Genomic DNA, 16,338 nt, shown 5'->3' on the forward strand with positions numbered 1-16,338 from the left:
GGAGAGTGTGTGCATGCATGCATGCATGTGTGTGTGTGTGTGTGTTTGTGTTTCCTTGTCATGACATCACATGACAATCGTAAATGAGCATCACTGTCATGCAAGCAGTTCTTCATTTGCAGTATTCTGCAAGAACATGTGTGGCCATGGGGAAATATTACCCTACATGGAAACATGTAAGAGATAGCAAAACTCCATCTGACCCATGCAAACATGGAAAAAAATGAATGTTAAAAATGATGATGACAACGACAACGATGAGCTGGAGGTAAAGCTAGGCTAAATATAGCCAGTGATTGTATGTTTGACACCCCTCATAGCAGATTGTCTGAGACTGAAGTGAAGTATAATACATTGGGTATGCTTGACATATGAATTGCTGTTAAGTATATGAAAAGCTACTTCTATGCACTTAACTCAAACAAAGATAATGAGAGTTATTGAAAAATACTACAGTATATTAAACACCACTTCACATATAATTGTTAATACAAGGAAGTTATGAAGCTGTAAAATAGGTGCTCCAACAATTCACATATAATATCAGAATTTCTAAAAAGAATAGCAAAACTAAGTCTGATGAAGTCGATGCTTCACTGAAAAGGTCCTAATGAGACTGAAACATGTCCTGAGTTACTTTCTGTGTTTGCCAAAATAATCAACTAATATAATTAGCAGTGTATCTCCTTTTATCTCTCTGTTTGTCCATACCCATGAAATGTGCATCAAAGGCAAATAGCAGTTATGATATTCTCACTCGCTCTCTCTATATTTTAAAACACTGACAGGTTATTTAGTCAGCTGAATACTGAGAAGAGATTTACATTGTAAGTTTAATTGTGTATTACCATCACCCTCATTGTTTTAATGTCCATTTTCCTATGTTTCCACAGGTTGTACAGAGACTATCGAGGTGGATTCTCTATGGTTGGATACCCTTCCACTTTAGCTGTTTCCAAGTAAGGTAATATTTCCCCATCACCAGATGTTTTCAAAGAAGATTGGAAACAATGGCCACCACAGGCATGACAGTGATATTCCTTTACAACTATCATGTGATGGCAAGGAGACAGTAACGTACACATGTGCACACACATGAACACACACACAAATATATATATATATATATATATATACACACAATCATCATCATCATTTAATGTCCTTTGTCCATGCTGGCATGGGTTGGATGGTTTGACCAGGATGGCACCCTGGAAGGCTGTGCCAGACTCCAGTCTGATTTGGCATGGTTTTCTACAGCTGGATGCCCTTCCTAATGCTGAGTCTTTTTCCATCCAACTTTGACGATGGTTTAACTGGCCAAAACTTCAAAGTCACTGTCAATGATATTCTTGTATAAGAATAATAAATTTATACTCTGCAAGAGTATAGAGTAACGTCCAATTGTTTTTATTATTACTGAACATAAAAACAAATATTAATACTATATATATATAAGAGAGAGAGATACACACAGAATATGCTTCTTTCAGTTTTTGTATACAAAACCCACTCACAAGGTGTTGTTTGGTCTGGGGCTAAAGTAGAAGATGCCTCCCCAAGGTGCTGTACAGTGGGTCTGAACCAGAAACCACATGGTTGGGAAGGAAGCTTCTTAACCACACAGCCACGCCAGCACATCATATAGTGTTATATAAAATGTAATTTACCTGAATAACTTCTGTCCAATACTAAAAGCTTGTTCAGCAAGTCCTAACAATATTCTATCAGCTGTTTCTTTACTCTGATGCTGACACAGGTGAGACAAGACACGGTAGAGCTACAGGGCGACAAATTAAAAGAAACAAATGACATAGACATATATAATTAACAATATAAAACAATATAAAATTCTGAATTTGTTTGAGTCTACTGTAAATTTTGCAAAAGAAACAAAAACAAAGTAAAAAAAAACAGTGTACTGTGAGAATGTTTTGACTTTTGTAAGAAAGGCCATTGGAAAACCGATTATAGCAGCGACTCCATCTAAGACTATCTGAAGAAGGAATTGTATTCTGGAATATCATATCAGACTATGGATAACTAAATTACAACAGGTACATAGTCCATTTTTTGTATTATAGTGCATTGTTGTACCATTCAAAATTTTTTATTCTTTACAAATAATACACAATGCTTCAAGCGAACTACAATACTCTCCAATTTCCAGTACATTTCTGGGCCCTAGAACCTTGAAAACTGAAGAATGTTGTGGTTTAGTTTATTAGTTTATTAGAAAAAGAAATCACAAGCCATTGACAGAAGGAAGACAATTATTGATGAATGTTTTGTGAGAAAGGTTGAAAGTAAAAAGGAGAAGGAGAAGGAATATTCAGAAAGATGAGAGTAAAATAGAGACAGTTAGGAGATATTACTGACTAGAAAATAAACAATAAGAGAGATTAAAGAAGGAAGTGGGGGGGGGGGCAGTGGAATGGTTGGCAAGGGCAAATGGAGTGTGGTGGTATGGGTATGTGTTGAGGAGGGATGAAGAGCATGTTCTGAGGAGGAGGATTGTGGTTGAGGTAAATGGAGCGCAAAAGCGAGGCAGACAGAGGAAAAGCATTTAGAGTGGAGTAAAAACCTACAGAATAGGTCCCTAGAGCAGTAGAAGAATGTTATTTTCTCAGACAAGTCATCCTTTATCTTATTTCTGACCACCAGCCGAGTATACGTGTGGAATCAGCCAAAAGAAGCATTTGACCCAGAATGCCTTCCTCCAGCTGTTAAACATGGAGGAGGATCTGTGATGATCTTGCGGGGGCTATATCTTGGAGATCCGCCAGCCCAATGGTTTCCCTTCATGGCAGAATTAATAGTCAAGACTATTTAAGCATTTTATCTAATCAAATTCATCCTATGGTTGCGGAACTGTTTCCAGAGGGAAACGCAATCTTTCAGGATGATAATGAACCAATTCACACAGCTAAAGTTGCTACTGAATGGCACGAGGAACATTCTAGTGAAGTTGAACATCTTATCTAACCACCACAGTCCCCAGATCTCAATATTATTGAACATTTATGGTGCATTTTAGAAAAACAAGTACGCTGTCGATATCCTCCACCATCATCCCTACAAGAACTGGAGACAGTTTTAGCTGAACACTGGACAAAAATTCCTTTGGAAACAATTCAAACTTTGTACAAGTCCTTACCTCGTAGAATTCATGCTGTAATTTCTGCCAAAGGTGGCCCTACCTCATATTAAAATAAATTTGTTTGAAATTTTAAGGTTTTTCCATTATTTTGTCCAACCCCTGTATATATAAATACATACCCCTCTCTCTCTCTCTCTCTCTCTCTCTGTTTAGCATAATATATGGATTCATAGAATCGAGTGGCTATCACACAGTTGAAGCATTGGTGTAACTATGATGTTCTGGTGACCTGATGAGCTAGCTTTGTTTATCTGCCTTGATTCGTAAATATACAATTCTATTGTATAATGCATAGCATGCATATTATGTAAACCTAATTTATTATACAATAAAATTATTATTACATGATGAAGGCTGCGAAACAGCTGTGATCTTAAGGAGGACAAACGGTTGAATAGGATATATATTCACCTCTCACACCTCCTGACTTTTTGTGGTTTATATATATAGGAAGGGCATCTGGCCATAAAAACCATGCCAAAACAGACACAGTAGCCTGGTGTAGTCTTCTACCTGGCCAGCTCCTGTCAAACATCTAACCCATGCCAGCATGGAAGACAGACGTTAAATGATGATGATGATGATATATGTATGAATGTATGCATGTATACACACACACACATTTATGTATATTTGTGACTGTAAAATTTTTTTTTTTAATTAAAAAAAATATTCATATCCATATCATAAACGATATAAAATTTTGTTTGAAATAAGAGATAAGTGCAGAATTACCAATATTCTCTGAGAACAAATCAGCCACAAGCTGATTCCTTTATTACTCAGGTAGAATCAGTTATCCTTCTACTAAATAACAACTTCTCTAATACTATTGATAAACACCCACCTATTGATACAAACTGATATAATCAAGTCATCAATACTGTTTTTTTTTTTTTATTTTCATATCTGACTGTTTATATCTGATTGTTAAGGAGCCTGATCTGGGTCAACGAGTGATAAGTTCTGTTTGTTTTCTGGGCTGTTCGTGATTTTCTCAAATCCAGATGCACAAAGAACCATACATGGAATTGATAAACTGGACACTAATGATGGAACTACACGTGTATACACAGATCTACTCACACAATCAACAACTACACACATGCACACGCATGCACACGCATGCACATGCACGCGAGTGCATGCACACAGATCTCTTACACAACAAAACAATACTAAACCTCTGTAACTTCATGTCTGAACATCAACATATATCCAGACGAGTCAGCAATATATCAGATAAATACATTTCAAATACATTGTCTCTCTTTAATCTCATTCAAATAAATACAACAACAACAACAACAGCACCACTACCATGATCACCACCATCGCCATCACCATCAGTTAACACCCCTCTTCATGCTCACATAGATTGGATGGTTGAACAGGATGCAATGAGTCAGACGATCACTGCTTTCTAAGCATGCATAGCTACCATTGTAATTAATCAATATGCTAAATTAAACAGTAAATAAAGTGAGAACATAATTGGTGCATTGTATGTTTATCTTCACTGTTGCCATCACCACCACCACCACCAACACCAACGCCACCACCACCACCATTGAATGCCAATCTTCCATGCTGGCAAAGGCTGGATGGTTTGACAGGATTTAATGGGTCCAAGGACAGCATCATATTCCGGTTGTCAGCTTTAGCAATGATTTCTATGGTTGGATGCCCTTCCTAACACCAACCACTTTACAGAGTGTATTGGGGGCTTTTTATTGTGAAACCAACACTAGTGAGGTTGCTATGCAGTTTGCAAAATCTAAGGTCCCCTTTGATGAAGTGGAGTTATATTAGTGAGGGAGGCATCTTTATGCTAGAAGGGACTAAAGCAGTGATTCTCAACTATTTTGTAACCTATGGACTCCTTTTGATTCCTATTTTACTCATGTGGACTCCTAAGGGTCATATGGACCCCAGTTGAGAACTGTTGAGTTAAAGCACGAGAGAAGGGGCCAAAACAGAACAGGTTTCTTGCTGTAGAGGAGCTACATGGCTACTCACATTTCAGAAGAAAAGGTGGGAGTTGCCAAGGTGGTCACTCAAGGACCAAAGGGAGCAGAGGTGAGTGGGGACAGGAGGTGCAGGTGGGTAGGACTTGTTTATCATCATCATCATCATCATCATCATAATTTAATGTCTGTTTTCCATGCTGGCATGGGTTGGACTGTTTAACAGCAGCTGGTAAGCTGTCTGTTGTCTGTTTTTTACATGGCACCAGCACCAGTGCTTCTCACGTGGTACCATCGTCAGTACTTTGCAAAACAAAAACCCCTCAACTGGGAGTGGGGAGTAGTATTGAGGGTGTGTGGCTTTGCACCAGTTGAGAGATTTAAGGTAAAGAGGGAACAGATAAGGGTGTCTTGCTGTTGGGTAGATACATGGATACCCCAGTTGGAAAACAAAGGGGAATGAATTGGAGAGTAAGATATAGAGTGATAATGAGAAAGATGAGGGCAGCAATGTGTCAGGACATGTCCTCAAGGGACACTGGGTGTGAAATTACAAATAAGCTGCCGTTCTGTTTGATGAGAAATGGCCAACGAATAACAATTATAAGAAAGAAAGATGAATTTGCTTCTGGGTGAGCTTACCATTTTTTCCTTTATGTTTTCTTTCTGTGTCATTTGAATCAAAGAATCAAAGAGGCGTGGCAGAGAAGAAAGCAGCAGGGCACATGTTTCACCATAACCTCCCTACAATTGAACAAACATTTAATTACAGGCAGTCATATATAGGTTTCAAATTTTGGCACAAGGCCAGCAATTTCAGGGGAGGGGGTGAGTGCTCAACTGGTACTTATTTTGTCAAACCCGAAAGGATGAAAGGCAAAGTCAGACTCCAACAGAATTTGAACTCAGAACATAAAGACAGACAAAATTCCACTAAGAATTTTGCCCAATGTGTTGATGATTCTCCAGCTCACCACCTTATTATGGTCAGTCATGTTGGGTCAATGTTACAAAGATTGTGTCAATACATTACACAAGGCATCATGTGTGTGTGTGTGCGTGCATGCCCACATGGACATTGTGTGCGTGTATGTGTGTGTCAAGAATAATCAATCTAGTGCACAAGCAGTCAGGGCCCCAGCACATAATTTATATATGCTACGAAGATAGGTATTGAAAAGATTTCTTCTCATGAAATATGACCCCCATACAAAATGTATTTCAATAGAAATTTAGATTCAAGAAACGAATAGTAAAAAAACCCTAAATACAATAATTTTTCATTGATTTACCTCAACCGTGACATCAAGGGGAGTCCTACCCTTTTTATCAGGCAAAAACTTAGCTCCTCGATTCAGTAAGATGAAAGCTGTATCTCTTTGTCCATGGCTACAAAATATGAGAAACATACATTAATAAACAACCAAACCATTGAGGTTTTAGATTTTCTTTTCAAAATATATTATTATAAATAAGATCTTTGCCTTGTAAGTTACTCGGACACCCTGCTGATGATGGTGCCATGTAAAAGCACCTGTGCCAGTGTCACACAAAATCTACCTGTGCCAGTGCCTCCTAAAAAGTACTTGTGCCAGTGCCACATAAAAAGCACCCAGTACACTCTGTGAAGTGGTTGGTATTAGGAAGGACATCCAGATGTAGAAACCAAGCCAAAACAGACAACTTGAGACTGGTTCAGCTGTCTGGCTTACCAGTTCCAAGGCTTAACAGCTCCATGGCTTGCCGGCTCCATGGCTTGCCAGCTCCATTTAAACCATCTAATCCATGCCAGCACAAACAACAGATCTTAAATGATGATGGTTATCATCTTTTTACTTTTCTAACTGTTAAAAACCTTTAGATCACCATTTTCAATTATTGTAGTTTTATAAGACATTCTGTAACAACTGTGTATACAAAGGTAGTAAATATATAAAGACCAAATAAAATCTTATGCAAACTAAACTTATTGTATTCAGTGCTCAGGTGCACCACAATTCCTCAGAAAAGGAAGCTAAAAGTGCATGTAGAGTACAAAGAATAATGCACAGAAAGTGAAAAGTGAATGAGTTGTTTAAAAAAATAGAGGGAAGAGGAGCATCAGGTGTATTGTTGGTGAATTTTGGGAAGCATAGAGGTTTTGAAGGATGTAGTGTCCTAACAGCTAACAATCGATGTGGGTAGTTTATTCCACGTTTCACCAATTCTGAGTGCAAATAAATGGGTTCTATGTTGTTTTTTGATTTTGTAAACATGTCCACAAGTGTTTCACATATGGAATTCAAAAAAGTGTTTAAGGTTGTTGTTGCAAGGATTGTGGATAATCCTTTTTCTTTTAAGACTTTATTTTACCATTTTATTTTTAACCCTTTCATTACTGCATTTCTATTGAGATGCTCTGTGTTTCTTTCAATTAATTTTAAATATAACAAAGAATTTAGTAAAGTAACTTAGTTATCATTAAGCTAGTGTTAGGAACATAAATTGTGACTAAGGTTTGGTGGAAGGTTTTGATTAAAAACTCATGGAAACAAGACATTTGTACTACAGAGCCAGAGGTGGTTTCAGCCAGGTTGGTATCGAAAGGGTGAAGTCAATGAATTAACAATTACCTGCAAGCAAAATGTAATGGGGTTGAACCAAAATGATTAGATCTGTTTATATCTGAGCCATTGTCTAATAAACACACCACTATCTGAAAAATAAAATGCAAAAAAAAAGAAAGAAAAACAGTTATAAAATTTACTGATGATGAAGAATTTAAGTTAAAACTCCCTCTTCAAATGTGGAATATTTTATACCGTTTATCTTTTAATTGTTTCAAGCACCATCCTGAAGAATACAAATCAACCAGTACTTTGCTTTTCTTTTTAAGCCTGGTACATAGTCTATCAGTCTTTTCTGCCGAACTGCTTAGTAATGGGGATATAAACACACCAACACTGGTTGTCAAATGATGGCAGGGGACAAACACACACACACACACACATATACACATACAACAGGCTTCTTTCGATTTCCATCTATCAAATCTACTCACAAGGCTTTGGTTGGCCCAAGGCTGTAGTAGAAGGTTTCAAATTTTGGTACAAGGCCAGCAATTTCAAGGAGTGATAAGTCAATTACATCGACCCCAGTATTCAACTGGTACTCATTTTATCAAACTTGAAAGGATGAAAAGCAAAGTTGACCTTTGTGGAACTTGAGCTCAAAAATGCCACAAAGCACAGTTATGATCCTGCCAGCTTGTCACCTTATCACTAGTTTGATAATGGCAAAGTTATTTTACTAAATACAGTGAGACCTCACAGTATGAGTTTAATTCGTTTTATGACCGAGCTCGTCTTACGATTTACTTGTTTTACAAATTAATTTTCCCTATTGAAATTAACTAAAATATAATTAATCTGTTCTAGCCCCCAAAATACCACTCAAAAATAATTTTTTATGGATTTTAAAACAGAAAAGGTCTGGTTACAAGTAAAATGACAATTATGAAAAAGAAAATGCAAAAGAAATATGTAAACTGGTTTTATTAATGGAATTACCATAAAGATGGGATGATTTGCGAGCTCGTACTGCAGATTTCCACTCGTACTTCAAGACAAAAACTCACACAAGTCTTGGTTCATACAACAAATTACTTGTACAATGGGACACTTGTACAATGGGACACTTGTACAATGGGACACTTGTACAATGGGACATTCGTACTGCGAGGTTCTACTGTACTTCGTTAGTTTAAAAATTAATTGCCAGGAGAAATATGCTAACAAAAAGGCTAATATCTGTAGGACATTAAGACACAAACATAAGACAGAGGAGGTGGAGGAGTGAAGGAAGAGGAGGAGGGGGAGGAGGAGAAGAGAGAGAGAGGATTTTTAGTTTTAATAAGACCATAACAAAGTTACAAAGACAAGATGAACACAAAAAGTAAAATTTATAACAACATTAGACAGAAAGAAGACATCAGAGAAAAGTAAAAATGAGAATAAACATGAAAAACAACTTGTAAGAGAGAGAGATAGAGACATTGTTACTGACCGAGTTGTGTCCATTCTGACATGCCACATGAATTGCTGTTTGACCTTGGCTATCCTACAATAATAATAATAATAATAATAATAATAATAATAATAATAATAATAACAACAACAACAACAATAATAATCCTTTCTATTATAGACACAAGGCCTGAAATTTGGGGGTACTGGTATTCAACTGGTAATTATTTTATCAACCCCAAAAGGATGAAAGGCAAAGTCAACCTTGGTGGAATTTGAACTCAGAATGTGAAGACAGGCGAAATACTAAATACTGCCAGCTCATCAAAAATAAAAAATAAAATTTTTTTTAAATAGTAGTAGTAGTAGTAGTAGTAGTAACAGCAGCAGCAGCAGCAATAATACATGAAATAAAATTAACTGAAGTTGGTTACTTTTTTCTTTTTACATTTAAGATAAAATATCAAAACTTCTTAAATGTTTATAATGAAATTACATCTACTTAATAATGATCTAATGCATATATTAAGTTAGACATATACACATCAAGTCGTTAATTAGAGGTACACTTAGGGCGGTGAGCTGGCAGAAACGTTACCCCACCGGGCAAAATACTTAGCGATATTTCGTCTGCCGTAAAGTTCTGAGTTCAAATTCCGCCGAGGTCAACTTTGCCTTTCATCCTTTCGGGGTCGATAAATTAAGTACCAGTTACGCACTGGGGTTGATGTAATCGATTTAATCTCTTTGTCAGTCTTTGTTTGTCCCCTCTGTTTAGCCCCTTGTGGACTAAAGAAATAAGAGGTACACTAAGAAGAGTTGATTGAAGCAGAGTTGTATACAATTACATTTAGCAAGTTTGTGTACACTCAAATGTGGAAAGATCTCTACTGCTGCCATTGTCTCAGGAGAGAATTCTCTTTAGAGATGATAAAGGCAATGCATGAGTAAGAACAGACCACTGGGCCATGAATTATATCATTGGACCGTAGAACATGTGGTTATGGGCCATTATACTTCATGTATCTGTAATACAAAGGACTAGTCTTGTTACATTCTGTGTTACACTGAATCTCTTTGCGAACTACATGAAGGGAATACATGTCTGTGGAGTGCTCAGCCACGTGCATGATAATTTTACGAGCAGGCTGTTCCATTGATCGGATCAACTGGAACCCTCGTCATTGTAACCAACAGAATGCCAGTTTTTTAATGCTTCATCAACTACAGACACCAAATCTGTTGTTCGCAGACCACCAAGAACTGCTGTTCTTATATATAAGCAGCAAAGAATAAATCTGCTGTTGATATTCCTCGACTATGGTGGGATATGTGTTTCTTTATAACTTTCTAACAAGCAAAACAATACATTTATCTGAGTTACAAATCAGTAAAATGGTCTTAAATAACAGGGAAGTTAGAATATTTACCTCTATGTCAACATCATTAACATACAAGAGGAGATCATGTAATAACTCAGTCCGGCCATTAACAGCCAACCAATGGATCTGTAAAATAAGAATAGACACAAATTAGAATGGTGCAAGTATGGCTGTGTGGTTAGGCTGCTTGCTTGCCAACAATATGGTTCCAGGTTCAGTCCCAATGCATGGCACATTGAGTATGTTTCTTCCACTAGAGCTCCAGGAAGACCAAAGCCACGAGAATGAATTTGGTAGACAGAAACAGAAAGAAATGAGGTGTGTGTGTGTGTGTGTGTGTGTGTTAGTGTGTGTGTGTGTGTGTTAGTGTGTGTGTGTGTGTGTGAGAGTTAGTGTGTGTGTGTGTGTGTGTGTGTGTGTGTGTCTCTCTCTCTCTCTCTCTTTCTCACTGTATGTTTCTTGGTGTCTCTTAGTCTTGACATTGTGATTATTGCAAGCAAGTGCCATTGTTGTGCAATGGCAATGTCACTGAAATCCAGCCTCAAGTGAAAATATGTCTGGCAATGAGGAAAGATTACCTTGATTGGAAACAGGTGAGGGTGGGCAACAGGAAGGGCATCCAACTGTTGAAAATCTACTCTGGTGAATTCTGTCGGACCCATACAAGCATGGAAAGTGGATGTTAAAATGATGATGAGATTTAGACTCAGGAAAGCTCCTTCACTTGGATGTACACACAGACAGACATTGATCAGTAATGCATTAGGTCATCAACATGCATGAATACACACACACATACATGTACATACATACACACAGTGGGATCTTTCAGTTTCTCTCTACCAAATTCATTGACAAGGTTTTGGTCAACCCAAGGCTACAGTAAAAAACGTTTCATTAAGGTGCCCACCACATAAAAAGTACCCATTCTGGCACCACATAAAAAGTACCCGTGCTGGCATCGCAGAGAAAGCACCAGTGCTGGCATCACAAAAGAAGCACCGAGTGCACTCTGTAAAGTGGTTGGCATTAGGAAGGGAATCCAACCATAGAAGCCTTGCCAAAACAGACAACTGGAGCCTGGTGCAGCCCTCCAGCTAGTCAGCTCCAGTCAAACCCATGCCAGCATGAAAAAGGGACACGAAATGATGATGATGATGTTAATGTAGTTGGGAAGCAAACATCTTAACCACAAACCCAGCACATTCAAGAAGCCTTCATCCATCGTTCTGTTAGTTATAGACATCCAAGAAGTATTCCCACTTACCGTTGTAAGCCCTTCGTTATTTCTAATGTTGATGTCAGCATCATGTTCTAGCAGTTTGTTAAGACATTTCCTTTTGCTGAAGAGAAAAAGAAAAAAATAGATAAACAGGAAATATATTTATCATCAACCCCCACCCCCTCGACCCTTGTTCTTCATTCATTATATTCGTACTCTCACCCATTCTACAGGGTGTCCACAGAGTCTGGGTACATGGGGATTAACACATACTTTAAGAAACCATTATTTCTTATATTTAATTGTTTATGTTATGATTTTATTTACTGCATGTACCCAGACCGTGTTGACACCCTGTAGATCTCTAACCACCCTTCACTCTCCCATACACACTTGCAACCTCTACTCTTCCACCCTTACACTTCTTCTGTCCCCACTCACTTCTATTCAACTTGTACTTTTGAGGGTCCACCCTGACATCTCATCACCTCTCGTCTATCTCTTTCCAACTCCACCTCAGTTACCCCACACCCATGCCTCTGCAATGTGGGTATCCATAAAGATCTTCCAAAACCAGAAACCTGTTCTGTCTTTGCCACTTCTCTCAATTCAACCCCTCACCTCTTCACTTAAACCCACTTCCCTTTCTGCTGTAGCCCCAGCCAATCAAAGAGGATCTTAGTCTTGCATGCTACATGAGAACTCCATTAGTGCTGGGATGGGGGGGGGGCACAAAAAATAAAGCACACAACACACTCTGTAAAGTGGTTGATATTAGGAAGGGTGACAGAAGCCATGCCAAACCAGACACTAGAGCATGATGCAGTTTTTAGATCCCTTGGATCCTGTTAAATCATCCAATCTATGCTAGCATGGAAGATGTACATTAAATGGTGACGACAATGACGACGACGATGATGATGATGATGATGATGATGATGATGATGATGATGCAACTTCTGCTTGGCCCAAGAGACCCTGTTGCCAGATCAGCAAACATTATTCAGAATGCCTCAAACAGTCTGAATGAAAAAAAGCTATTAATTCCATTTGGTAATTAAGTGAACATTGTCAAAAGAGGTGTGTCTTTCACTCCGGCAGTTGATCGTAGTAACGATAATCATTATAATTATTCATGATACTGACTCAATTGCTTATCAGATGGAAATATTTATGCTAATTTGCATCTCTACATCCTGTGAATGTACAATGACGAGGTTAAATTATGATCTGACACAGTAAATATTGTTGAAGAATGATTTTAGGTCATCTCCATTAGGTCTGCCACATTCTCTGCTACTATCCTACATGAGCATACATCATTATCATCATCATCATCATGGTTTAACATCTGTCTTTCATGTCGGCATGGGTTAGACGGTTCAAGAGGGAGCAAAGAGCCAGAGGACTGGACAGGCTCCAGTTGTCTGTCAAGGAATGGTTTCTATGGTTGGATGCCATTCCTAACACCAATGACTTTACAGAATGGACCGAGTGCTTTTTTTTTTCATGGCACCAGCAATAGTGATGATCTCGTCATTAGTTGCAAGTCTAAGGGCCTAAAGTGGCCCCTATAAATAAGGGAAAACAGAAGAGAGAGTGAACAATGATTCTAGGTGAGGGAGAAGAAATGAAGGAGGGTAGCAAAATGAGAGGAAGATAGAGGAGGGGGTAGCTGAGTAGAAAAGTAATTGATAATTGGGGGTGGGATGTGACAGGGGAGAGGGAAGCAATTAGTGATAGGAGTTACTGAGCAAAGTGGTGGTGGTGGTGGGGATAGAATAGGAAGATGATAAGGTGGGTTGTGTAGAGGGTGAGGTCTACAGCTATCCTATATTATAAGGGGTGAGTATGGGCAGACGGGGTGATGCAAAGATGACAGGAAGGGAGAAATGTGTGTGTGTGTGTGTGTGTGTGTGTGTGTGTGCATGTGCATCTGGGTTTGTCCTCCACCACAACTTGATAACTGATGTCGGTGTGTTTATGGTCCCATAAGATGACAGTTTGGAAAAAGAGGCTGATAGAATAGGTATCAGGATATTAAAAAAAAGGACAGTGTCGATTTGACTAAATTCTTCAAGACAGTGCTCCAGCATGGCCACAGTTAATGACTAAACAAGCGAAAAAAATAAAAGATATAATAGCGGTACATGAGTTGGTAGTTTTAAATAAAATTCTCCAGAGTTCTATATTTTCTTCTGACTGTAGATAATTTATTCACATAAATAAAAATGTTAAATTTCCCCATTGGAGATGATCATTGTATTTTATTTTCACAGTATGTTTAACCCTTTAGCATTTAAGCCAGTCATATCCAACCAAAATATTCTGCCTGTTTTGTGTTCAGACTGGCCAGTTTGGCCTCTCGTGTCGACTGTATGGTATTATTCTGAAACTTTACAATCACATCATCGACATCTTGCTGCTACAAAATAATGCATGATTAATGGCATGTAAAAAGCACCATTCGAGTGTGGTCAATTCCAGTGCCATCTGACTGGCCCCCGTGCCGGTGGCACATAAAAATCACCCACTACACTCTCAGAGTGGTTGGCATTAGGAAGGGCATCCAGATGTAGAAACTCTGCCAGATCAGATTGGGGCCTGGTGCAGTCTCCTGGCTTGTCAGTTCTCAGTCAAACCGTCCAACCCATGCCAGCATGGAAAACAACATCAGTGATGATGATGAATGTGACTAAATAAGCATTAGCTTTGACAGAATAATGTGAATGGTAAAGGGTTAAAGGTAGGCAGATGTCAATAGAAGGATAAAAACCATTCTCCAGAAATATAAATGACTTACCCATTACGTGCAGCAAGATGTAAAGGAGTACATCCTGAGACATCCCTAGCGTTGACTGTTGCACCTTTTTTAAGCAGTAGACTTAGGCATTCATAGCTTCCACAGCTGCGAGAGAGAGAGAAAAAAAAGGAAGACATTAACTATTTTACAAAACAAATTTTCTTTCTTTTTCTCTTTAAATACACCACCACCACCACTATCATCATCATCATAATTAAATGGAATGAAAATCTGGTATTCTTTGAACAGGGTCCCTTATGATATTTACTCTGCACTCAGAAACACAAACACTCCCTTATTATTTTTACTGCTGTCAGAAATGAAAGGAACCAATGATTTGGTTTGGTGGAAATGTGTTAATCACCAAATAATGTTAATCACTAAATGTGATATAAAATTTTTTTTTAAATATAAAATATAAAATAGTCAACTGACGGGGTAAAAATTGAACTTACTTGGCAGCAATATGCAGAAGGTTCCGTTGTGCACGTCCACATGCATAATTCACATCAAAGAGAGAATTTTGCAGTAAGTCCAACACAGATCTGCAAAAAAAGAAAATTTCTTTTAATATTTTTTGAAAGAAGTAAACATACAGGCACAGGTGAGACTGTGCGGTAAGAAGTTTGCTTCTCAGCCACATGGTTCCGGATTCAGTCCTCCTGTGTGGCACCTTGGGAAAGTATCTTCTACTATAGCAAGGGCTGATCAAAGCCTAGCAAGGGGATCTGGTGTGTGCACGTGTGCGTGCGTGTATGTGTGTGTGTTAGATCCCCACACCACCACTTGACATCTGGTGTTGGTGTGTTTACATCCCTGTAACTTAGCAGTTTAGCAGTAAGTACCAGGATTTAAAATAGATTCTACACAACCTAACAACAACTGACCTTATACAGCCACCCATGGCCTCTACTATTGAAAATCTTTTATATTAACAAATATCCATACAAAATAGGGAGAGTATCTAGATTCAGACCAGGTGAGTTATGCCATCTTTATGCCAGGTTTCATTAATGTTTTCATACACACCTACCAGGAGAACTTGAATAAGTTTAATCTTTTAATTACGTCTTTTTTCAAATCACTGCATTTGTTTCAATTAATTTTGAAAAAATTAAAATATTTAGTAAAATAATTTAGTCATTATAAACACTTTTGTTAACATATTTCTGTTTAAAAAAATGCTGCCTTTGTTTCAATAAATATAAAAATAAAGAATTTGGTAAAATAACTTTGTCATTATTAAGTTAGTGTTTGGAATACGGTGGGGTTCAAGCTCAACATCATAAGTTAATGAAATATTAGCAAACATAACAGTGAATCATGCCTTCGTTTGGTGGTGCTAATTTACACTCATTGAACCTTTGCTAGGAACCCAGAATAACTCTAGAGATGGAATACAAACCTGTTATCACTTTGTACTGGCACTTTTACAAATCAATGAAGTGAGACTGTTGAACACAGAGAAATATTTTGCATTTTGAAATTTCAGACTTGAGGAAGTTAATAATTCTTTCTAATTTTGGCATCATACCAGTAATTTTGAAAGGATGGGGAACGTTGATTACATTAAGCCCTTGTGTTTAACTGGGGTTAATGCAAAAGGATGAATGGCAAAGTCAGCATTGACAGAATTTGAACTTAGAATGAAAGAATCGGAAGAAATAGTGCTAAGCATTTTTTGTCTTATGTGGAATCTGGCAGCTCCCCACCTTCGAAGAAGCTAATAATGATGATGATAATAATCAACAAGATATGAAGGATTTACCACACACACACACACACACACACACACACACA

General features: G+C 37.9%; 1 protein-coding gene across 1 annotated transcript in view; it reads right to left on the reverse strand.

Annotated features, from left to right (window-relative positions):
- LOC106869625 (E3 ubiquitin-protein ligase HACE1) overlaps positions 1 to 16,338 on the reverse strand; it is a 79,135-nt gene that overhangs the window by 24,313 nt on the left and 38,484 nt on the right. The window contains exons 3-11 of the mRNA XM_014915435.2: positions 14,994 to 15,083; positions 14,539 to 14,643; positions 11,781 to 11,856; positions 10,562 to 10,639; positions 9,172 to 9,225; positions 7,740 to 7,822; positions 6,420 to 6,516; positions 5,770 to 5,871; positions 1,671 to 1,780 (exon numbers count right to left, since the gene is read on the reverse strand). Coding sequence (XP_014770921.1) covers positions 1,671 to 1,780; positions 5,770 to 5,871; positions 6,420 to 6,516; positions 7,740 to 7,822; positions 9,172 to 9,225; positions 10,562 to 10,639; positions 11,781 to 11,856; positions 14,539 to 14,643; positions 14,994 to 15,083 — 795 coding nt within the window. The remainder of the gene's footprint in view (positions 1 to 1,670; positions 1,781 to 5,769; positions 5,872 to 6,419; positions 6,517 to 7,739; positions 7,823 to 9,171; positions 9,226 to 10,561; positions 10,640 to 11,780; positions 11,857 to 14,538; positions 14,644 to 14,993; positions 15,084 to 16,338) is intronic.

This window comes from Octopus bimaculoides, chromosome 3, assembly GCF_001194135.2.
Source record: "Octopus bimaculoides isolate UCB-OBI-ISO-001 chromosome 3, ASM119413v2, whole genome shotgun sequence".
Lineage (NCBI taxonomy): Eukaryota > Metazoa > Mollusca > Cephalopoda > Octopoda > Octopodidae > Octopus > Octopus bimaculoides.